Raw genomic sequence first — 24,399 nt, 5'->3', positions numbered from 1 at the left:
GCAGATGTCAACGTGGAAAAGATACAGCGAGGCTGGGAAGACACTGGAACAACGTGTCCAGGGAGGTTGTGGCTGGCCCCTCCCTGGAGGTGTTCAAGGCCAGGTTGGATGAGGCCTTGAGCAACCTGGGCTGGTGGGGGGGTGTCCCTGGCCATGAGGGGGAAATTGGATGATCTTCAAGGTCCCTCCCAAGCTAAACCATTCTATGAATCTATGGAAATTTGGGAACTGGATGTAACTCTCTGAATTTGCCTGTTAAGCTATGCCTAAGGTGCTGTGCTTAGGTTTCACTTACACATGAAAGAAGGAATGAATATTTTGCTGATATTGTGGGGCTTGCCTCTCCCTTTTATGCAGATTAAGGAAATTAGATCCAGAGGAGGAGGAGGACCCTTTCAATAACTATGAGGTGCAGTCAGAGATCAAAGAGGAGAATTTCCAGCATGTTGGGCCACATAGGATGTCCTTTGATTCTACAACATTTATGGAATCTGGTAAGGATTTTGCTGTAACCCCTGCTCTTTCTCTGGAGTTTCTTCCACATGGTTTGCTTTACTTTCTGTATTCTATCAGGAGATCAAGTGTGTGGCATTTTTAGAAGTATAGTTTTATGGCATAGAAATACCTCAGTTGGTGACAGGCCTGATTATTTAAGTCTTGGGGACTGCTGAGTTCCTGTGTGCAGGTGCTTTGTTGTGTGGAGTTTCCCACTTAGATTGGAGTGCAGTAACCTAATTCTGCAGGCAAGCAGCAGAGGTGAACTGCAGCAGGATTAGTGCTTGAAACACCTTTGAAGCTCAACTTCTTTCCAGTTGTGGTTTACCTTGACCTTAAACACCTAGGGCTTTGTGTGTGCTTTCCAGAAAAACAGGATGTTCATGAATTCCTGCTGGATAACCTGAACAATGGTGGAATGTTGGAGCTGATGATGAGATACCTGAAAGTCATCAGCCAGAAGTTCCTGGTGAAGTGGCCTCCTGGCTTGTATGAAGTGGTTCTTAGTATCTATACTAGCTGGAGAAAGCACAGCAGTAGCCTTCCCAACCCATTGCTGAGAGACTCAAGTAATCAGCATATCAAGGTAAGGAGACTTTCCCTTAGAGCTCTGTGTGCTGCTCTGTTGCTGCACCAGAGGTACCTGACTGAGATCCAGCAATTAGACACAGGTCTTGCTCAGCTGTACCTGGGGAGCTGCTTGTCCCAGCTCTGCAGCTTTCATTGCTGTGGATACGCTGAAGCTGTTCCACCTGTTTGTTCCTGGGCTCCTGACCATGTCTGGGTGAGGCTGTGTGCAGGTCCATGCCACGTGTGTGTACACACTCACAGGCACATACAGACCTCCTGTAAATACTGTAGGTGTACAAAGATTTGTAAATGCTGTTACATACCTTTAAACAGAGGAAGTAGTTACAGCTGGGGAATAGAAATCCCAGGAGGACACACTGAAGGTTTTATTTGAAGTGAATTGCAAGTGGTGTTGTTGTTCTTCTTTCAATGTATTTTTTCCTCTTTGCTATCTCCATACTTTTCCTGAAGGATATGATGTTGATGAGCCTTTGCTGCATGGAACTGCAATTAGACCAGTGGCTGCTGACAAAAGGGAAGAGCTCTACAGGTGAGAACTGGATGTTGCTTTTATTTCAGGCTATAAAAACACTCAAGGTACAGGAAGAAAAGTTTCAGAGAATTCAGTGGATTTTGGAGCTGTTTTTTCTTAATGAGTATCTTTCAGATCTGTATCAACAAGGTGATGAAGGCAGTGGAACATCTCCCTGTGAGGCTGGGGGAGCTGGGGCTCTTCAGCTGGGAGGAGCTTCAGAGGAGCCTGAGGGGTGCCCTCATTTGTGGTGATAAAGATGTGCAGGGCAGTGTCAGGAGGAGGGAGCCAGGCTCTGGTCAGGGATATCTAAGGACAGGACAAGGGGTAGTGGTGGCAAGCTGGAGCAGAGGAGGTGCCATGGGAACAGGAGGGAAAACTTCGTCACTGTGAGGGTGACAGAGGCTGCCCAGAGAGGTTATGGAGTCTCCTTCTCTGGAGACATTCCAAACCCACCTGGATGTGTTCCCATGTGACTTGCTCTGGCAGGGGGATTGGACTGGATGATCTCTGGAGGTCCCTTCCAGCCCTGAACATTCTGTGAGCCTGTGATTTTATTGATCTGTCAGTTTCTTGCCTTAAAGTATATCAGTACTTCTGAGCTACTGGCGTGTGAGACTCTTCATGGGATGCCAATCACGTGCTAATAAAATGTCATTAATTGATTTACAGTTTCTCCACGAAATTGCCCTGCTGGTTCCATGAATGGGAAGTTTGGTCCTGACTTCCCAGGCACTCATTTCCTGGGGGACCTGCTGCAGCTGTCCCTGGCCTCCTCTCAGCGGGATTTGTTTAAGGAAGGCTGGATGGAGTTTGTGGCTCGGGTATACTGGCTGAAGGCTCGCTTCATGGCACTGCAGGTCTGGTTGGCTTCTGATTTCACACAGACAGCTCTTCCCAAATTAAAATCAGTGCTCATAGTTGGGGAATTTCACCTTACTAAAACATGCAGATAAAACTCACCTCAGAACATGGCGATTTCCTTTTGCCTTTAATGAGCTATCCCTAAAGGTAGAGGTGAAAATGAAGTAGGGGGGTCTCCCATGCTAAACTAATATCCAGGTGAGTTTAATATACAAGTCTCTGTTTAATTTAGCTTACAGAAAAGTATTTCTAGCCAATGTTATGTGGGGTGGTATTGTGTAGCTGCAGAGCATGGAGTTTTTGGTACCTGGACTTGTAGATGCTGTCAAAGTCCCAGACAGTCCAAAATGAAACAGACCATATTTAATGACTCTCCCCTCTGCATTTTTGAGCTAGCATGGTTCTGCTTTTGGAGGTATTTAATTTATTATGCAGATTTTGGAAGCAGAGAGTTTGAAACCTGTCACTAAGGGAAGCATTTGAAAATGTTATTTCATCCCAGACTTTCCCCCCCGCCTCTCCATGCATTGTTTCCTCAGGACATCAAAGCCTTTGTTTGTGCATCACTTAGGTTTGAATCAGTTGTGAAATAAGAATGTGCCTTAGTTTCCTAAGTGGGAACTAACCCTTCTCTTCCATTTTTATGTTTTGCACCTAAACTTAACTGGAGGAAAAATCAAAGTTCTTATACAGCAGCTGCCATTTATTTTGTACAGTTACATTTCACCTGTGCAGCTTCCTTTCCTTTCTCAACCCTTTTGCTTCAGTATCTGCTTCAGCTGAGCGGAGCAAGCAGAATGCATTCACTTTGCTGCTGCTAAGAATGTCTTGACTCAGTGTTTTCATTTGCACAAGTGGCAGGGTTATTTCTACTGTTTGACTCTTCTGGGTTTTTAAAGGGAAGGAATTCTAGTTCTCTAATTTGTTCTATCTGTTACTAAAGTGTCAGGTTAAGGTTCACTGCTACCTCATTATTTTTTAGCATCTGGTTTTGGCTTTTTAGTTATTTTTTTAGTTTGCTTTTGCTGTTTGGCTTTGCTTTTTGTTTGGGAGGATGTGCAGGGGTCACACCAGCAATGGCTGCATTGGGTTTCTAAGGCATGTAGAAACAACCCCTTGCTGTACAGGACTGTAGGTTGGTTTGTTTTCTTCTCTCCTGCTTCTGTAGGGAGACATGGAGCAGGCACTTGAGAACTATGATATCTGCACAGAAATGCTACAGAGCTCCTCTCCAGTGCAAGCTGAGGCTGACAGTGAAGGCAGCGTCGTGATACGGTTACCTAACCTACACGTCGACTCTGTTGTTTCTTTAGAAGAGGTAAGAATTCATCTGCAGATTTGATCTCTCCACTCCAACCCTCCCATTTCATCAATTAGCACTTTTGTGATGGAGGTTTACAGGATCTGTCCTAGAATTTTTCTAGGAGTGAAGAGAGGACTGGTTCATAGTTGAGTGCTGATGCCAAGGCCATCAGCTCCTTTCCAGAGTGAGTTTTGGATCCTGTGCAATTTGAGGTTGTTTCGGCATTTGATTAGCATTTGATTCTATTAACATTTGATCTTCTATTCTTAAACTTCACCTTTGCTTAAAGGAGCTCTTCCCTTTGGCAGCCTGTTTCCCTGTGCACTTTCAAACACAGGGATGTCCATCTTCTTTCTGTTGCTGTTTTGGGGGGTGAGCTCCAACACAGGAGATTCTGTCTTCACTTGGAAGTCTATCTGATGGGTGTAATCTTGGAGTGTAGAAATGTGTGATCTGGGAGTTTGAGGCAAAAACAAAAAAAAAGGACAAGTTTGAAATCATGCTAAGATTAAAGTCATGCAGGAGAGAATAATTAGGACTCTGTGGAGTGGCCAAAGTGTTCCAGAGTTGGACTTTGCTTCCTGCTTTCTATTCCTGGGTGTAAGTGTAGAGTTCACACAGCTTTACAGATAAACTGCTAGGAGAAATGTCAGTAGTCAAAGCTGTGCAAAGCCAGGATTTGAGTTGGGTTGTACCATCTGTGATGTTTGCAGATTGAAAAGAACCTCAAATCTCTGGAGAGATGCCAATCTTTGGAGGAGATCCAGCGGCTGTATGAGGCTGGGGATTACAATGCAGTGGTGCATCTGCTTCGCCCAACCTTGTGCTTTAATGGTTATGGCAGAGCAAAACATCTGGACTTTGTGACATCTGTACCAGAGAGACCAGCACAGCTGCTTCTCCTACAGGTTTGGTTTGTCTCTTAAAAAATCTTTTTTTTCAGGGAGGTCTCATTTCTGAGAGCAGGATGGAAAGGATTTCTAAAGTGAGTGTTAAAGGGTAACAAATCTTACTCTTTAAAAAGCAAAATGTGGAACCAAAATCTGGAAGTTGCGGGAGCTGGAGCACCTCTGCTACAAGGACAGGCTGAGGGAGCTGGCTTTGTTCAGCCTGGAGAAGAGAAGGCTCCAGGAACACCTAATAGCAGCACTCCAGTGACTGAAGGGGGATACAAGGGGGCAGAGGGACTGTTCCCAAAGGCCTGTTCAAGTGTTCATTAAACTAACCACACAGACTATGCATTGCTTTGTCCTGCTGTGCATTCATGGCTTCATCCTTACCACAGATTTTTTTCACGTTTGCATTCCCTAGGACTCCCTGCTCAAACTGAAAGATTACAAGCAATGTTTTGAACACTCAGAAGTTGCCTTGAATGAGGCAATTCAGCAGATGATTAATATGACAACAGCCTCTGCTAAAGAAGAGTGGGTTGCTACAGTGACACAGCTGCTCAAAGGGATAGACACTTCATTATCATCAGTCAGCAGCATGCTGAGTGATTCCTCCATAACACCCAGCCTCGTTCGACTGACAAACAACCTGATCCAGGTAAGCTGTTGGCTTGCACTGGGAGGGAGGTGTTGCAGGCTTCAGAGCTTCAGAATGACACAGCTGCTCTCTCAATTGCCACCCACTTGCAGGGATAAAAGTTGGGTTGCTTAGAAATACACCTGGTGTATATCAATCTGTAACGTCTGTTCCTTTATTAGATCATAGACTGCAGCATGGCAGTGCAGGAAGAACCCAAGGAACCCTATGTCTCCTCAGTGCTTCCATGGATTATCCTGCACAGAATCATCCAGCAGGAGGAGGATGCTTTTCGGTCTCTGTGCTGCCAGCAGCAGCAGAACCAGGGAGAAGAAGGTGGGTTAATGGTTCACTTTTAAGTTTTAGAGTTGAGCTCTTTGCCATCTAGCTCTGGAATACAAATAAGAAAATGCTTGTTTGGCATCTTACCTTGCCAGCTGAAGGGACCAGAGGGGTATGCAAACATCACTTGCTTATCACAAAGGAGACTTCTTTTTGCCAGATAAAGCATTGGTTAGTTGGATTTAACTTGGTTCTGTGCTGCTTAAATATTTACTTCTTTCTTGTAGTGAGTCCTGATACCCCTATGCTGCCTTCTTCTCTCATGCTGTTGAACACTGCTCATGAGTACTTGGGAAGAAGATCCTGGTGTTGCAACTCAGATGGTGCTCTTCTCAAGTTCTATGTAAGTGTTCACATCACAGAGTAATTCAGTTTGGAAGGGCCAACTTCCTTCTCAAAGTAGGGAACGATTTCAGAGTCCTATTAGAGTGTTTATTACCTTGTCTTCATGTTACAAATCCACTCTTTAATCCACTTTCCTTCTCCCAGGCAAATGCATGAGAGTTTCAGTCAATGTAATCTGAGCAGCAATGGCTTGTTATTCCAGACCCCTGATCATTGGCATTCTTTGTAAAGAGGCCTTTTTGTCAGCCAAGAGATGCCAACTCTGTGCTGTAATAGCATCTTCAATGGGAATTAGTAAATAAGTGTAAAAAGAAGTAAATGATTCTGCTAAATTATCCATAGGTGAGACAGGACATGACAGTGCAAACCTTTCTTTCCTCCCTCTAAGGTGCCCTTAATCAGCCTCAGTTCTATTCAATCCAATCAGGATAAAAGGAATTTGAAATAATGGACTGAAAGGGGAAAGGGAAATGCTGTTTAACATGGGGGGGAAAAAAAGAACATATTTAACTGTCAGCCAGGAAAACTCAGTGTTGAAGTGGAACTTGGTTATTCGTTTCCTTTTGAGCAAAGATGATGAGACTCAAGAATTCCTTCAGTCCTCTGTTGCCCTGTGAAGGTCTGTTGTTCAGGTCTGTTGTTAGAAGATCCTGTATGTTCCAGAAATGTCTGTCTGGACAACACTAGTAGATAAAAACAGTTAGCTATTTGTTGCTGACCTTTTAAAGATGATTCCTTGAGTTCTAGTTGTTACACCAGGAAGCAAATTTCATGTGACTGAAGGAGATCATTTCTGCTTGTACTGCTGGTTCCTCAGCTCATCCCTGCCTTAGAAAGCCAAGTGCAGTCAGCTTCTCCCTGTGCAGAGTGCTGACAGGCTGGGAGAGCACCTGGGTGCTAGCAAACCCCAGACATTGTGGTCCTGTGACATTTCAGTGGCACTTCACAGCTTCAGCTTGACTTATTGAGGTTTATTACCTCCAGCCAGCAGAAAATTGTCATTAGTTCTGTATATAGCTACTCAGGAATCTCTTAATTTCTCTTTCAGTACTCCCTGGGGCTTATTAAGCACAACTCAGTGCCAGATCCCATCTAGCTCTGCATTTGAGCAGCAGTGTGTCTAGAACAGTAATTCAGACAGCTGGGAAGGGTGGCACAGAGAGCCTGAGGGGTTCTGCAGGACTCAGATCACAGTGGTAGGGCTGGAGATAATGAACAGCACTTGAACTGAGACTGATTCTGTTGACTATTAGAACATCTCCGCATCCTGCCCTCCTCAGTCTCCCTGGTGTTAGGAGCATAATGCTGGTACAGCTGAGCTGCCTCTCCATGAATCTGCTTTGTGAGCAGGGGGCTGGTCCCAGTGCTCAGGCACCATGTGGCATGAGGGCAGCCCATTTCCAGAGCCAGGCTTGCCCTCAGATGCAGCACTGCCATGTGATGAATCTAAATGGTGTCTGTCTAATGTGCCTGCATCTCCAGCCCAGGGAGGCTGATAGTGTGCCCTGTGAATCTGGATAAACCACAGGTAATTGAGAGCTGTGAATCAGTTTACTGCTAGATCATCACAAATGTCACCAGGGCTTTGAACAAAATCTTGCAGTGCTCAGTCTCAGAATTGCCTTCTTCCTAAACTAAAACATCATCGGGTATTAGCACAGAAATTTAGTTTTCAGAGACAAGAGGGTGTTGGAAGGGTAAAGATAGACAAAGAGAAAAGGAGATGAATTGTTGGAACAGAAGCACAGCCTCAAGAATGTTAAACAAAGGTGTTTTCACAGACTAGTGTTAAATGATTACATTCTGCAGTGAATTGTCTGCTCAAGTGCCTTGCATCATGGGTGGGTGGCTGAAGGTGATGTGCAAGAGACAATGTTAATATGATGTTAAGTCCTTGAGCAGCAATCAGAGTCTGACTTACTGAGAGCAGCTGGGAGTTCCTGCTGAGGGGAAGATGCAATGAGGCCTGTGGGGCAAGGCAGAAGCAGTAGAATAGGGCAAAAGGTGATTTTTCCTTGGTATTTTTTGATGTTGTAGGTTCAGGTACTACAAAAAGAACTTGCAGCATCCACTTCTGAAGATACTCACCCATACAAAGAAGAGTTGGAAACAGCCTTGGAACAGTGTTTCTACTGCCTGTATGGCTTCCCTAGCAAAAAAAGCAAAGCAAGGTACCTAGAAGAACATTCAGTACAGCAGGTAAGAGATCTGGGAGAGAATGTCAGTGGAATATCCTGGAGGATATGCCCTGCTTTGGCTTTAATGCATCCTAATGTATTTTCTAGAAAGATCACTTTAGTTTCCTTCTAAAATGTCTCTATTTTTATATATTGTAGAACATAAACTTGTTTAAAAAAATGGGAGCTTTTGTGAATATCATAGAGAATGGGTTGGGTTGGAAAGGGTTCCAAAGGTCATCTAATTCAACCCCACTGCTGTCAACAGGGACATCCTCCACTAGATCAGGTTGCTAAGGGCTTTGTCTAGCTTCACCTTGAAGATCTCCAGGGGTGGGGCCTCAACTACCTCCCTGGGCAACCTGTTCCAGTGTTCCATCACCCTCATGGTGCAGAGCTTGTTCCTCACATCCAATCTAAATTTGCTCTTCTCTAATTTCAAACCCTTGCCCCTCATCCTATCACTGCAGGCCTTCGGGAACAGTCCCTCTGCAGCCCCCTTGTAGCCCCCTTCACATACTGGAAGACAGCTCTAAGGTCCCCCTGGAGTCTTCTCCAGTCTGAACACCCCCAGCTCCCTCAGCCTGTCCTTGTAGCAGAGGTGCTCTACCCCCCTGATCCTTTCTGCATCCCTCAGATGAGATGCTGCTGTTGTCTTTTCGCAGTAGTCTGCCAGTTTGAAGCTATCCACAAACTGCTGTTATTGAGCTGTGACTTTCCTGTTTTCAACAGAGAAGTAGTTCACATATGAGGAAAATTAGAGAGGAAAAAGTCAGCTTGAGAGAAGAGAGCTGCAGTCAGCCTTGCAGTTCATGAGAGTCAAAAATGTCACTTTAAAATTGTGCAAGTACATGAAATTGTAGCTTGGTTTGAAATCTATGGCAGTAAATATCTGGTAGCTGTTTCTGAGCAATATGTGAGATTCAGTTGGGTTTGGAAGAAGAACAACTGCAGAAGGGAAGGGACAGGAAAAGCAGGTCAGCAATCCTGTGTCTTGAAACATCACTGAGCTTGTTCCAAAACCTCCAATGATTTTTGCATTTACCTAATCATAAAATTATAAATGAAACCCCAGTTTCCTATGAGCAAAACAGTTGTCTGGTTCCAGAATAGAATTAACCATGCTGGAAAAGACCAACCCATCACCCAACACCATCTAATCAACTAAACCGTGGCAGCAAGCACCCCATCCAGTCTCTTCCTAAGCACCTCCAGTGATGGTGACTCCACCACCTCCCTGGGCAGCACATTCCAATGGCCAATCTCTCTGTCTGGGAAGAACTTCTTCTTAACACCCAGCCTAAACCTCCTCTGGTGCAGCTTGAGACTGTGTCCTCTTGTTCTGGTGCTGGTTGCCTGGGAGAAGAGACCAACCCCCACCTGGCTACAACCTCCTTTCAGGTAGTTGTAGACAGCAATAAGGTCTCCTCCAAGCCTCCTCTTCCCCAGGCTAAGCAACCCCAGCTCCCTCAGCCTCTCCTCGCAGAGCTGTGCTCCAGACCCCTCCCCAGCTTTGTTGCCCTTCTCTGGACACATTCCAGCAACTCAACATCTTTCCTAACCTGAGGGGCCCAGAACTGGACACAGGACTCAAGCTGTGGCCTAACCAGTGCTGAGCCCAGGGGGAGAATGATCTCCCTGCTCCTGCTGGCCACATTGCTCCTGATCCAGGCCAGGATGCCATTGGCCTTCTTGGCCACCTGGGCACACTGCTGGCTCATCTTCAGCCTAGTATCAACCAGTACCTCCAGGTCCCTTTCTGTAGCACTGCAAAGCTGACCTTCTGTCAATGCACAAGTGCTGCTGTTGTTACTCACTGATTACTTGTGTGTTCTGACACATTTACCTCTTAGGAAAATGAAGATCAGGACAAAATGGCAACAACTAAGAGAAATGGAAGCAGAAATAAATTTCATTCTGCTCCCCCCCTGCAACAAATCTGTTCCATTGCAGCAATTCCCAATTGAAAAGTTCTTACTGAAATCATTGGCAAACTGAGTTTTAGTGATGCCACTTCCTTGTTTTGAGTACAGAAATCAAATTTACCCTAAGGAGTAAGGTGAACAGGAGAAGGAGTAAAACTTGAGTCTGGCAGAAGAGAACTGTAACTATGGATTAGTTTTTATTTTTCTTCTCTTTTCAAGCAAGGGGAAAGTGAGGAATGCATTCTCAATGTATCTCTCTGAGGAGAGTTGGAAGATTGTGTTTTTTTCCTCTATTGGTCTCTTCTTGTCATTATTTAGTCATTTATTCTTCTCATTTGAGTTGGAAGGTGCAGAGCTTTTCTCCTCCATATCTTGCCCATGATCTCAGTGTCACTCGGGATTCATGGAATCCTAGAATGGCTCGGGTTGGAAGGGACCTCAGAGCTCATCTACTCCAACCCTCCCCACCATGGCCAGGGACACTTCTCAACTAGACTTGGCTGCACAAGGCTTGATTGAGAGGATCCTTGTAATTCCAAACAGCTTTTCTGGGCAGCTCTTCTAAGCAAGTAGAATGACTTTGTTCTTCAGGGACCTGCATGAAGTTACAGCCCATACCTTAGCCTTTGTGAGCAGCAGGTGCCTGAAATTGTTTTGTTCTTGGGAGGTTTCATTTGTTTCCTTTTACAGTAATCTGTTTATCCTTACCAACTAGAAAGCCACAGAATTCTGGTATTAGACAGCTTTGGGGTTTTGGAATTTGAGCTAATTATTTCCTTTTTTTTCCACCTCTCATCTACTTCCTCTTCAGGTTGACCTAACATGGGAAGATGCTTTGTTCATGTTTGAGTATTTTAAGCCTAAGACTCTTCCAGAATTTGACAGCTACAAAACCAGCACAGTGTCTGCTGACTTGGCCAACCTTTTGAAGAAGACTGCTACGATTGTCCCTCGGACAGACAAACCTATGCTGAGCCTGGATGCTGTGTCTGCCTATATTGAAGGAACATGCAGCAAGGTAGAATTTATTGAAAAACCAAATTCTTTAAAAAAAAAAATGATTGAAAGGAGTAACACTGATTGTGGTTAGTTTTCTGTTGACTTTGTGGTAGTTTGGGGAATGATTTATTCCACAGTGCTGGATTTCTTCAGGTAATTATATTTAATACCAGAATGACATCACCAAGTGGTCTTGGGCTGGCAAGGTGTGGTACTAATTAACACTACATGCCTGACTGGGAAGGCAGTATGAGATGTTCATTAGTGTTTGTAAGTGCTCTGTGTACCTGTGGAATCATAGAGTGGCCCAGGCTGGAAGGGACCTCCAAAGGTCATCCAGTCCAACCCCTCTGCAGTCAGCAGGGACATCCTCAACTATATCAAGCTGCCCAGGGCCTCATCAAGCCTCACCTTGAATATCTCCAGGGAAGAATAAGAGTAGAGTAGAGTAGAGTAGAGTAGAGTAGAGTAGAGTAGAGTAGAGTAGAATAGAATCATAGAATCAGTCAGGGTTGGAAGGGACCACAAGGATCATCTAGTTCCAACCCCACTGCCATGGGCAGGGACACCTCACACTAGATCAGGCTGGCCAGAGCCTCATCCACCTTGGTCTTAAACACCTCTAGGGATGGGGCCTCAACTACCTTCCTGGACAACCCATTCCAGGGCTTCACCACTCTCACAGTGAGGAACTTCTTCACGTCCAGTCAGAATAGAATAGAATAGACCAGACCAGACCAGGCTGGAAGAGACCTTGGAGATCATTGAGTCCAACCTGTCATCCAGCACCATCTAATCAACTTTTGGTACCAAGCACCCCATCTTCTTAAACACCTCCAGTGATGGTGACTCCACCACCTCCCTGGGCAGCCCATTCCACCTCCCTGGGAAACCTGTTCCAGTGTTCCACCACTCTCATAGTGAAGAACTTCTTCCTGATACCCAATCTAAATCTGCCCTTCTCCAGTTTGAAGCCAATGCTTCCACTGTTTCCATATTTGATGTGCAAAAAAGGCTCCCTGCCCTACAAGGAAGCAGCAGTTCATCTCTCAGGAAGGTTTTCATCTTTCCTTTTGTTGATTTTCAGGCACCCTCTCTCCCGGATGGGGCAGACTATTCTCCACCAGTGGTGACTGAGCTCTACTATCTTCTGGCAGACTATCACTTCAAGAACAAAGAACAGTCTAAGGCCATTAAATTTTACATGCATGACATTTGTATTTGTCCAAACAGGTCAGTGTTGCTGAAGCCTGATGCACATCTTTCGTTCTGCTTACTTCCTTCAACCAGCCCCTAACATTCCATGGTTCTGTGACCTGCTTTTCATGTGGGGGCAGGACTTTATTAGCAAAGCGTTTGAGTCAAATCAGTGTGATATAGGCATTCCAGCCTCTGTTCCTCTATGACAGGAGGAGGAGATGCAGATGTCTGTTTTGAGAGAGCATGTAAAAATGTCAGAAAGTGGTGGAAATATCAAAACCAGCCTGGTTTTGCCACTCAGTGTCATGTCAAGGGGGGGTGGTTGTTGATGTGCTGTGTTCCTGCTCGCCTAGGTTTGATTCATGGGCTGGCATGGCTCTGGCTCGGGCAAGTCGCATTCAGGACAAGCTGAACTCTAATGAGTTGAAAAGTGATGGCCCAATCTGGAAGCACTCCACTCCTGTCCTGAACTGCTTCAAGCGAGCCCTGGAGATTGACAGCTCTAACCTCTCCCTGTGGATCGAGTACGGAACCATCTCCTACGCCCTGCACTCTTTCGCTTCCCGACAGCTGAAGCAGTGGAAAGCAGAACTGCCCCCTGAAGTGGTGCAGCAGGTGGGATCTAGCTGAGAGCAGGATGGAGTTTTGGATGTTGTAGATGGTCTTTTCTAATGCAGTAGCTTCATCAATTCAATATTGAGGTGGCTGTTCCGTGTTCCCATGCTGTCTATCACATACCAGACTGTATTGGTTACTTAGCCATGCTGGGAATTCTAATCTCCATTCACACAAGGTGCTGCTGGTCAGCACCATTTAAAGGTGGTCTTTTGGTTTGGTTTTTTTTTCTTTCTTTTTCATAAATTTATAGAATGGTTTAGGTTGGAAGGGACCTTACAGATCATCCAGTTCCAAACCCCTGCCACAGGCAGGGACACCTCCCACCCAGCCCAGGATGAGCACCTCCAGGGGAGGACATCAACGACCTTACTGTGCAGCTTGTTCCAGTGTCTCCCCACCCTCACTCTAAAGAATTTCTTCCTAATCTCTAGTCTGAATATCCTCTTCTGAAGCTTCAATCCATTCCCTCTTTCCCTGTCACTACAAGTCATTACATAAAGTCCCATCCCAGCTCTCCTGTAGGCCCTTTCAGGTACTGGAAGGCTGCTCTGACGTCTCCCTGGAGCCTTCTTGATACTGAACAGCCCCAACTCTCTCAGCCTGAGAAAAACCAAACAAACCAATCTGTGTAAAATTGGTTTAGAGCCCTGATCTTTGAATTATCTTTTGAAGGTGACACAAAATTATGGTAACCTTCTGGAAAGGGGAATTACATTTACCTTCCCTTCTGTAAATGTCATGCAGTGCTTCCAGGAGAGGGTGAAATGTATACATAATTAAACAGTAAAAAGAGCAGGAATTACTCTGATATCTGTGTCCATATGTCAGCTCTTGTTAGCTGAAGACATCATCACCCTTCTCTGCATTTTTGAGCTTGTAATCAAAAGATCAAAATGAGCAGACTGGTGGAGTTTACATAGGAAAAAAAAGTCATTATAAATTCCTTAGCTTTTCATGCATGATGATGATGAAAAACTCTTCCTGAAGTTCATTGCTAAGCCAAAATGAGCAATTCTAAATGCTCTCTGAACAGTCAAAGGAGTTGCTAAAGGAAATATTTTTTCTGTCTTTTTGAACCAGTGGAGTGGTGGTGAATGGTGCCACATCCAGCTGGCAGCCAGGCACTAGTGGTATTCCCCAGGGATCAGTGCTGGGCCCCATGCTCCTTAATATCTTTATCAATGATCTGGATGAGGGCATTGAGTCGATCATCAGGAAGTTTGCAGATGAGACCAAGCTGGGGGTAGGTGTTGGTCTGTTAGAGGGTAGGAGGGCTCTGCAGAGGGACCTTGACAGGCTGGACAGGTGGGCAGAGTCCAAGGGCAGGAGATTGAACACATCCAAGTGCCGGGTTCTACACATTGGCCACAACAACCCCATGCAGCGCTACAGGCTGGGGTCAGAGTGGCTGAGAGCAGCCAGGCAGAAAGGGACCTAGGGGTACTGCTTGATAGTAGGCTGAACATGAGCCTGCAGTGTGCCCAGGTGGCCAAGAAGGCCAATGGCATCCTGGCCTGGATCAGGAAGAGTGTGGCCAGCAGGAGCAGGGAAGTCATTGTGCCCCTGTACTCTGCATTGGTTAGGCCACACCTTGAATACTTTGTCCAGTTCTGGGCCCCTCAGTTTAGGAAGGACATAGAGACACTTGAATGTGTCCAGAGTAGGGCAACAAGGCTGGGGAGAGGCCTTGACCACAGCCCTGTGAGGAGAGGCTGAGGGAGCTGGGATTGTTTAGCTTAGAGAAGAGGAGGCTCAGGGATGACCTCATTGCTCTCTACAAGTACCTGAAAGGTGGTTGTAGCCAGAAAGGGGTTGGTCTCTTCTCTCTAGCAACCAGCACCAGAACAAGAGGACACAGTCTCAAGCTGCACCAGGGGAAGTTTAGGCTGGAGGTGAGGAGAAAGTTCTTCACCGAGAGAGTCATTCGTCATTGGAATGTGCTGCCCAGGGAGGTGGTGGAGTCACCGTCCCTGGAGGTGTTCAAGAGGGGATTGGATGTGGCACTTGGTGCCGTGGTCTAGTCATGAGGTCTGTGGTGACAGGTTGGACTCGGTGATTTTTGAGGTCTCTTCCAACCTTGGTGATTCTGTGATACTGTGAACAAGTTCTGCACCAGGTTGGAACAGTGAAACAGGTTGCCCAGGGAGGTAGTTGAGGCCCCATCCCTGGAGATAATCAAGGTCAGGCTCGACAGGGCTCTGAGCAACCTGCTCTAGTGGAGGATGTCTCTGCTGAATGTCCCAGCTTGAAAGTGAAGATAATCCCAGCTTTGAAGCAGGGGTACAGCTGTGGTAGCTGTTTATATTGGTTAGTTATTTTTCAGATTTACAGTTGGCTGTGGGTGTTTGTGTCAGCATTTGCTGGAATGAGCAGAGCCCCCTCCCTGAGCACATCCTGGGGGTACTCAGGGTGCATTTGATCTTTTGGACACCCTTCAGGTTGCCGGTACTTGATATGCTGCCTGTGGCTGTTGCATGTTGCTGTGCAGGGCTGTATTTTTAGGGTTCCCCACCCCATCTCTAGTGAATTGATGTTGCCTTGTCACCACTTTGGTTCACGCACAGATGGAAGAGCGGCGAGACAGCATGTTGGAGACAGCCAAACTGTGCTTTACGTCAGCATCTCGCTGCGAGGGCGACGGTGATGAGGAGGAGTGGCTTATTCACTACATGCTGGGGAAGATTGCAGAGAAGCAGAAGCAGCCTCCTGTTGTCTACCTGCTTCATTACAAACAGGCAGCTCATTACTTGCACGAGGAGGCTGCTCGCTACCCAAAGAAGATTCACTACCACAATCCACCAGAACTTGCCATGGAAGCGCTGGAGGTAACAGAAAGTTAAATCATAGAATCATAGAATGGTCCAGGCTGGAAGGGAACTCCAAAGGTCACTCAGTCCAACCTCCCCACAGTCAGCAGGGACATCCCCAACTAGATCAGGCCGCCCAGGGCCTCATCAAGCCTCACCTTGAATATCTCCAGGGAAGAGATCTCAACCACCTCCCTGGGCAACCTGTTCCAGTGCTCCAGCACCCTCACAGTGAACAACTTCTTCCTGATACTCAATCTAAACCTACCCTTCCCTAGTTTGAAGCCATTGTCCCTGGTCCTGTCACCACAGGCCCTTGTAAACAGTCTCTCTCCATCCTTCCTGCAGCCCACTTCAGGTACTGGAGGGGGGATTGGACAAGATGCCCTTTAAGGGTCCCTTCCAACTTGATGCAATCTGTGAAGCTGTGGACTTGGAGAATAAAAGGGAGTCCTTTACTTAGGCTGGTTTTGTTTTAAAGACAGGAATTCCACTTCTAGATTCAGTTCATCAGTCAATTTTCATCAAAATCAAATGTGGAGAGGTTTCAGAAGCACCTCACATCTGGGAAAGCACAAATGCATGCATGAGTTGGACTAGTAGCCACAACACCTTGGCTTTCACTGTGTTGCCTGGTGAAAGCAGTGCATCTGGGATGTACCCAGTGGTGTCTTGCTTCCAAGGAGACCAGGTCTGCTTTCATTGTTGCATTCCATAGCTTGAAGTTAGGAGAGTTTATACAGTGTCCACTGGTTAGGCCACACTTTGAGTCCTGTGTCTAGTTCTGGGCCCCTCAGTTTAGGAAAGATGTTGTTGCTGGAATGTATGTATGATGGCAGCAGGAAAGTTACGATGTAGTTGCCATCACAGAGACGTGGTGGGACAACTCACATGACTGGAGCGCTGCAATTGATGGCTACAGGCTTTTCAGGAGAGACAGGCAAGGAAGAAGGGGTGGAGGGGTGGCCCTGTACATCAGGGAGGCACTAGATGCCATTGAGCTGGAGATCAGGGACGATCAGGTTGAGTGCTTGTGGGTAAGAATTAGAGGGAAGGCCGGTAGGGCAGACATCCTGGTTGGAGTCTGTTATAGACCACCCAACCAGGAAGAAGAAGTTGATGAAGCATTCTATAGGCAGCTTAAGGCTGTCTCAAGATCTCCTGACCTTGTTCTCATGGGTGACTTCAACCTGCCTGACATCTGTTGGGATCTCAACACAGCAGAGAGGAGACAGTCTAGGAGGTTCTTAGAGTGCATGGAGGACAGCTTCTTATCCCAGGTGCTCCAAGAGCCTACCAGGGGTAAGGCTATGCCTGACCTCCTCTTCACCAACAGGGAAGGGCTGGTGGGGATGTGGTGGTCGGAGGCTGCTTAGGGGCCAGCGACCACAAGAAGGGCAGGTCCGGTGTGACCAACCTGATCTCCTTCTATGATCAGGTGACTGCCTGGTGGATGTGGGGAGGTCTATGGATGTAGTCTACCTGGACCTCAGCAAGGCCTCTGACACCATTCCCCACAGCAAACTCCTGCCCAAGCTGTCAGCCCATGGCTTGGATGGGAGCACACTGCGATGGGTTAGGAACTGGCTGGAGGGCCGAGCCCAGAGAGTGGTGGTGAATGGTGCCACATCCAGCTGGTGGCCAGTCACTAGTGGTGTGCCCCAGGGATCAGTGCTGGGCCCCATGCTCTTTAACATCTTTATTGATGATCTGGATGAGGGCATTGAGTCCATCATCAGTAAATTTGCATCTGACACCAAGCTGGGGGCTGGAGTTGATCTGCTGGAGGGTAGAGAGGCTCTGCAGAGGGACCTTGACAGACTGGACAGATGGGCAGAGTCCAAGGGCATGAGATTTAACACATCCAAGTGCTGGGTTCTGCACATTGGCCACAGCAACCCCATGCAGTGCTACAGGCTGGGGTCAGAGTGGCTGGAGAGTGGCCAGGTAGAGAGGGACCTAGGGGTGCTGGTTGATGGTAGGCTGAACATGAGCCTGCAGTGTGCCCAGGTGGCCAAGAGGGCCAATAGCATCCTGGCCTGGATCAGGAACAGTGTGGCCAGCAGGAGCAGGGAGGTCATTCTGCCCCTGTACACTGCACTGGTTAGGCCACACCTCGAGTCCTGTGTCCAGTTCTGGGCCCCTCAGGTTAGGAAGGAGGTTGACTTGCTGGAACGAGTCCAGAGAAGAGCAACAAAGTTGGTGAGGGGTTTGGAACACAAGCCCTATGAGGAGAGGCTGAGGGAGCTGGGGTTGCTTAGCCTGGAGAAGAGGAGACTCAGGGGTGACCTTATTACTCTCTACAACTACCTGAAGGGAGGTTGTAGACAGACAGAGGTTGGTCTCTTGTCCCAGGCAGCCAGTACCAGAACAAGAGGACACAGTCTCAGGCTGCACCAGGGGAGGTTTAGGCTGGATGTTAGGAAAAAGTTCTATCCAGAGAGAGTGATTGCCCATTGGAATGGGCTGCCTGGGGAGGTGGTGGAGTCGCCATCACTGGAGGTTTTCAGGAGGAGACTTGATGGGGTGCTTGGTGCCATGGGTTAGTTGTTTAGGTGGTGTTGGATTGGTTGATGGGTTGGACGTGATGATCTTGAAGGTCTCTTCCAACCTGGTTTATTCTGTGTATTCTATGTATCCAGAGAAGGACAACAAAGCTGGGGAGGGGTTTGGAGTACAGCCCTATGAGGAGGGGTTAAGGGAGCTGGGGTTGCTTAGCCTGGGGAAGAGGAGGCTCAGGGGAGACCTTTCTGCTGTCTACAACTACCTGAAGGGAGGTTGTAGCCAGGTGGGGTCTGGTCTCTTCTCCCAGGCACCCAGCACCAGAACAAGAGGACACAGTCTCAAGCTGCACCAGGGGAGGTTTAGGCTGGATGTTAGGAAGAAGTTCTTCCCAGCAGGAGAGATTGGCCATTGGAATGTGCTGCCCATTGGAATGTGCTGCCCAGGGAGGTGGTGGAGTCACCATCCCTGGAGGTGTTTAGGAAGAGACTGGATGGGGTGCTTGGTGCCATGGTTTAGTTGATTAGATGGTGTTGGGTGATAGGTTGGACTTGATGATCTCAAAGGTCTTTTCCAACCTGTTTAATTCTATTCTATTCTATTCTATTCTATTCTAATCTTTTAATTTACAATCAACTCTGAGAGGCAGGAAAAATCCTGTTCAAGTAGGTTTGAGTAACAGGTGACTGCCTTTACTAACTCCTCCAGTTCCTACAGAGAAGAAACTCTTTTGCAGGGATGTGAAGTCTTTCCTGACCAAATGCATTTTATGTTTTCTAGGTATACTTTCGACTTCATGCTTCTATTCTGAAACTTGTGGGGAAGCCAGACTCTGGAGTAGATGCAGAGATCCTGGTTAGCTTCATGAAAGAGGCTTCTGAGGGACCATTTGCCAGGGGTGAGGAGAAGAACACCCCAAAAGTTGCAGAAAAGTGAGTGCTTGTTTCCAGCACTGAAGGCATGAACTACTGTCCAATTAATGAGTGAAATGAAGCTGAATGAAATCTAAACAAAAGCAGAATTAGTTCTGATGTTTGCAGGTATTGTGAGTGGTAACACCATTGGTCTGAGGTCTTCTCAGGAAGTGGGAACAATTTTGATCTTGTGAGCCATTTTGAAGACATTGGTTTTGTTTGTTCCTAGCTGTTAACAAAAGGAAAAGCAGATGGCCTTTATTTTAAAGGGTGATCCTTCAGTCCTCATCCTTTGGTTAACTGCTACAAAATAAAGAATGTTTTGCCATTGACCAGTGACAAGGGAGGAATATAACCTGTGCTAGGAACCCATCATTTATAATGGGTCAGAATCATAGAATCTTAGGGTTGGAAAAGACCTCTAAGATCATCAATCCCAACCTAATACCCAACACCACCATGGCCATCAAACCATGTCCCAAAGTGCCATGGCCACACATTTCTTGAACCCCTCCAGGGATGGGGACTCCATCACCTCCCTGGGCAGCCTGTGCCAATCCCTGGCCACTCACATGGCAATGAAACACTTCCTCATCTCCAAACTAACCCTCCCCTGGTACAATTTCAAGCCATTTCCTTTTGTCCTTTGTTAGCTACCTGGGACTTAGTATTTTAGAAGCTCCTTTCAGGTAGCTGCAGAGAGCAGTGTGGTTGGTAAGATCTAATGAGTGAACAGGGGAGGGCCATGAGGATGAGCAGAGTCCTGGAGCTCCTCTGCTATGAGGACAGGCTAAGAGAGTTGGGGCTGTTCAGTCTGGAGAAGAGAAGGCTCCCAGGAGACCTTATTGTGGTCTTCCTGTATCTGAAGAGGGTACAAGAAAGCTGGGGAGGGACTTTTCAGGGTGTCAGGGAGTGATAGGACTGGGGGGAATGGAGCAAAACTAGAAATGGGTAGATTCAGATTGGATGTTAGGAAGTTGTTCCCCATGAGGGTGGTGAGAGACTGGCACAGGTTGCTCAGGGAGGTGGTGGAAGCCTCATCCCTGGAGGTTTTTAAGGCCCAGGCTGGATGTGACTGTGAGCAACCTGCTCTAGTGTGAGGGGTCCCTACCCATGGCACAGGGGGGGTTGGAACTGGCTGGTCCTTGAGGTCCCTTCCAACCCTGCCAATTCTGTCATCCTATGACTTGATCTCCTTTGTTCCCTGGGCATGTCCCTGCCATCTTAACGCTATGGATTTCTTTATTTATTTTTCGCCCAGAGAAAAAGCTTGCCTGGTTGATGAGGACTCTCACTCTTCAGCTGGGACAGTGCCGGGCCCTGGGACTTCCCTGCCCTCCTCCTCTGGCCCAGGTCTGACATCCCCACCTTACACAGCCACTCCAGTTGACCACGATTACGTCAAATGTAAAAAACCCCGCCAGCAGGCCACGCCGGACGGTACAGTCCCTGTTCTCCACTCTGGCAGCGCTCCCGGCTGCTCTCAGCAGGGGGGGAGGCAGCAGGGTGATGGGTCTGGGGTACCACGGGCAATATTGCAGCTCCTCACCTCTCTGAGGGCAGTGCTGTAAAATGTACAGAGCTGTCCATAGAAAACCCACAGCTGGCACCTGCCTCCCCTGGCACCTGTCAGTCACCCAGGGAGTGCTGACAGGGAGCCTGCAGCTGGCTGGATCCTCACTGAGTTCTACAACGTCACAGATTTTTGTTAGGTTGAGTTTTGGGGTTTTGTTTTTGGTGGGTTTTTTGGGTTTGGGTTTTGGGGTTATTTTGTTTGTTTGTTTTCTCCAGAGCTTAATGTCTGTCTGAGCTGCTTAAGAAAGACCTGGGTTCAGTCTTTGGGGTTTTTGGTTTGGTTGGGTTTTTGTTTGGTTGGGTTTTGTTTGTTTGTTTAGCGGTTTGGGTTTGGTTGGTTGGGGTTTTGGTTGGTTTTTGTGTGTTTAGCAGTTTGGGTTTGGTTGGTTGGGGTTTTGGTTGGCTGGTTTTTGTTTGTTTAGTGGTTTGGTTTTGGTTGGTTGGGGTTTTGGTTGGTTGGTTTTTGTTTGTTTAGCGGTTTGGGTTTGGTTGGTTGGGGTTTTGGTTGGCTGGTTTTTGTTTGTTTAGCGGTTTGGTTTTGGTTGGTTGGGGTTTTGGTTGGCTGGTTTTTGTTTGTTTAGCGGTTTGGTTTTGGTTGGTTGGGGTTTTGGTTGGCAGGTTTTTGTTTGTTTAGCGGTTTGGGTTTGGTTGGGGTTTTGGTTGGCAGGTTTTTGTTTGTTTAGCGGTTTGGGTTTGGTTGGTTGGGGTTTTGGTTGGCTGGTTTTTGTTTGTTTAGCGGTTTGGTTTTGGTTGGTTGGGGTTTTGGTTGGCTGGTTTTTGTTTGTTTAGTGGTTTGGTTTTGGTTGGTTGGGGTTTTGGTTGGCTGGTTTTTGTTTGTTTAGCGGTTTGGTTTTGGTTGGTTGGGGTTTTGGTTGGCAGGTTTTTGTTTGTTTAGCAGTTTGGGTTTGGTTGGTTGGGGTTTTGGTTGGCAGGTTTTTGTTTGTTTAACGGTTTGGGTTTGGTTGGTTGGGGTTTTGGTTGGCTGGTTTTTGTTTGTTTAGCAGTTTGGGTTTGGTTGGTTGGGGTTTTGGTTGGCTGGTTTTTGTTTGTTTAGCAGTTTGGGTTTGGTTGGTTGGGGTTTTGGTTGGCTGGTTTTTGTTTGTTTAGCGGTTTGGTTTTGGTTGGTTGGGGTTTTGGTTGGCAGGTTTTTGTTTGTTTAGCAGTTTGGGTTTGGTTGGTTGGGGTTTTGGTTGGCAGGTTTTTGTTTGTTTAACGGTTTGGGTTTGGTTGGTTGGGGTTTTGGTTGGCTGGTTTTTGTTTGTTTAGCAGTTTGGGTTTGGTTGGTTGGGGTTTTGGTTGGCTGGTTTTTGTTTGTTTAGCAGTTTGGGTTTGGTTGGTTGGGGTTTTGGTTGGCTGGTTTTTGTTTGTTTAGCAGTTTGGGTTTGGTTGGTTGGGGTTTTGGTTGGTTGGTTTTTGTTTGTTTAGCAGTTTGGGTTTGGTTGGTTGGGGTTTTGGTTGGCTGGTTTTTGTTTGTTTAGCGGTTTGGGTTTGGTTGGTTGGGGTTTTGGTTGGCTGGTTTTTGTTTGTTTAATGGTTTGGTTTTGGTTGGTTGGGGTTTTGGTTGGTTGGTTTTTGTTTGTTTAGCGGTTTGGGTTTGGTTGGTTGGGGTTTTGGTTGGTTGGTTTTTGTTTGTTTAGCGGTTTGGGTTTGGTTGGTTGGGGTTTTGGTTGGCAGGTTTTTGTTTGTTTAGCAGTTTGGGTTTGGTTGGTTGGGGTTTTGGTTGGTTGGTTTTTGTTTGGTTTTGGTTGGTTGGGGTTTTGGTTGGTTGGTTTTTGTTTGTTTAGCGGTTTGGGTTTTGGTTGGTTGGGGTTTTGGTTGGCAGGTTTTTGTTTGTTTAGCGGTTTGGGTTTGGTTGGTTGGGGTTTTGGTTGGCTGGTTTTTGTTTGTTTAGCAGTTTGGGTTTGGTTGGTTGGGGTTTTGGTTGGCTGGTTTTTGTTTAGCAGTTTGGGTTTGGTTGGTTGGGGTTTTGGTTGGCTGGTTTTTGTTTGTTTAGCAGTTTGGGTTTGGTTGGTTGGGGTTTTGGTTGGCTGGTTTTTGTTTAGCAGTTTGGGTTTGGTTGGTTGGGGTTTTGGTTGGTTTTTGTTTGTTTAGCAGTTTGGTTTTGGTTGGTTGGGGTTTTGGTTGGTTGTTTTTTGTTTGTTTAGCGGTTTGGGTTTGGTTGGTTGGGGTTTTGGTTGGCAGGTTTTTGTTTGTTTAACGGTTTGGGTTTGGTTGGTTGGGGTTTTGGTTGGCTGGTTTTTGTTTGTTTAGTGGTTTGGGTTTGGTTGGTTGGGGTTTTGGTTGGCTGGTTTTTGTTTGTTTAGCAGTTTGGGTTTGGTTAGTTGGGGTTTTGGTTGGCTGGCTTTTGTTTGTTTGTTTGGGGGTTTGGTTAGTTGGTTTTGGTGGGGTTTTTTTTGTTTTCTCCAGAGCTTAATGTCTGTCTGAGCTCCTTAAGAAAGACCTGGGTTCAGTCTTTGGTTTTTCCTTTGGTTGGGGTTTGTGGTTGGGTTTTTGGTTGGTTGGGTTTTGGTTGGTTGGTTCTGGTGGGTTTTTTGTTTTCTCCAGAGCTAAAAGTCTGTCTGAGCTTCTTAAAAAAATACCTGGGTTCAGTCTTTGTTTTTTTGTTTGGTTGGGTTTTTTGGTTGGGTTTTTGTTTGGTGGTTGGTTGTTTGGTTGGGGGTTTGGTTTGGTTGGTTGGGTTTTTTGGTTGGACTTTTGTTTGGTTGGGTTTCGTTTGTTTGTTTGGGGGTTTGGTTTGGTTGGTTGGTTTTGGTGGGTTTTTTGTTTTCTCCAGAGCTTAATGTCTGTCTGAGCTTCTTAAGAAAGACCTGGGCTCAGTCTTTGGTTTTTTGTTTGGTTGGGTTTTTCAGTTGGATTTTTGGTTGGTTTTTGTTTCTTGGGGGGGGAGTTGATTGGTTGGGTTTTTGATTGGGGTTTGTTTGTGGGTTTGTTTTGGTGTTGTGTTTTGTTTTGTTTTCTCCAGAGCTAAAAGTCTGTCTGAGCTTCTTAAGAAAGACCTGGGCTCAGTCTTTGGTTTTTTGTTTGGTTGGGTTTTTTGGTTGGATTTTTGGTTGGTTGGTTTTTGTTTCTTGGGGGGGGAGTTGGTTGGTTGGGTTTTTGATTGGGGTTTGTTTGTGGGTTTGTTTTGGTTAGTTGGTTTTGGTGTTTTGTTTTGTTTTCTCCAGAGCTAAAAGTCTGTCTGAGCTTCTTAAGAAAGACCTGGGCTCAGTCTTTGGTTTTTTGTTTGGTTGGGTTTTTTGGTTGGATTTTTGGTTGGTTGGTTTTTGTTTCTTGGGGGGGGAGTTGGTTGGTAGGGTTTTTTAATTGGGGTTTGTTTGTTTGTTTGTGGGTTTGTTTTGGTTAGTTGGTTTTGGTGTTTTGTTTTGTTTTCTCCAGAGCTAAAAGTCTGTCTGAGCTTCTTAAGAAAGACCTGGGCTCAGTCTTTGTTTTTTTGTTTGGTTGGGTTTTTTGGTTGGATTTTTGGTTGGTTGGTTTTTGTTTCTTGGGGGGGGGGAGTTGGTTGGTTGGGTTTTTTGATTGGGGTTTGTTTGTTTGTTTGTGGGTTTGTTTTGGTTAGTTAGTTTTGGTGTTTTGTTTTGTTTTCTCCAGAGCTAAAAGTCTGTCTGAGCTTCTTAAGAAAGACCTGGGCTCAGTCTTTGGTTTTTTGGTTGGTTGGGTTTTTCGGTTGGATTTTTGGTTGGTTGGTTTTTGTTTCTTGGGGGGGG

At 46.4% G+C, this 24,399-nt stretch overlaps 1 protein-coding gene across 1 annotated transcript in view; it reads left to right on the top strand.

The window, feature by feature from the left end:
* CABIN1 (calcineurin binding protein 1) overlaps positions 1-24,399 on the top strand; it is a 121,750-nt gene that overhangs the window by 11,341 nt on the left and 86,010 nt on the right. Inside the window, exons 10-25 of the mRNA XM_009911029.2 lie at positions 358-494; positions 864-1,081; positions 1,537-1,615; positions 2,270-2,457; positions 3,630-3,779; positions 4,478-4,672; positions 5,076-5,312; positions 5,474-5,627; positions 5,861-5,976; positions 8,016-8,177; positions 10,892-11,098; positions 12,167-12,312; positions 12,633-12,894; positions 15,462-15,722; positions 18,987-19,138; positions 20,382-20,560. Coding sequence (XP_009909331.2) covers positions 358-494; positions 864-1,081; positions 1,537-1,615; positions 2,270-2,457; positions 3,630-3,779; positions 4,478-4,672; positions 5,076-5,312; positions 5,474-5,627; positions 5,861-5,976; positions 8,016-8,177; positions 10,892-11,098; positions 12,167-12,312; positions 12,633-12,894; positions 15,462-15,722; positions 18,987-19,138; positions 20,382-20,560 — 2,843 coding nt within the window. The remainder of the gene's footprint in view (positions 1-357; positions 495-863; positions 1,082-1,536; positions 1,616-2,269; positions 2,458-3,629; positions 3,780-4,477; positions 4,673-5,075; positions 5,313-5,473; positions 5,628-5,860; positions 5,977-8,015; positions 8,178-10,891; positions 11,099-12,166; positions 12,313-12,632; positions 12,895-15,461; positions 15,723-18,986; positions 19,139-20,381; positions 20,561-24,399) is intronic.

Source organism: Dryobates pubescens, chromosome 25 (genome assembly GCF_014839835.1).
Source record: "Dryobates pubescens isolate bDryPub1 chromosome 25, bDryPub1.pri, whole genome shotgun sequence".
Classification (NCBI taxonomy): domain Eukaryota; kingdom Metazoa; phylum Chordata; class Aves; order Piciformes; family Picidae; genus Dryobates; species Dryobates pubescens.
Note: the sequence above shows the minus strand (reverse complement) of the source record. Positions and strands in the feature narration are given on the sequence as shown.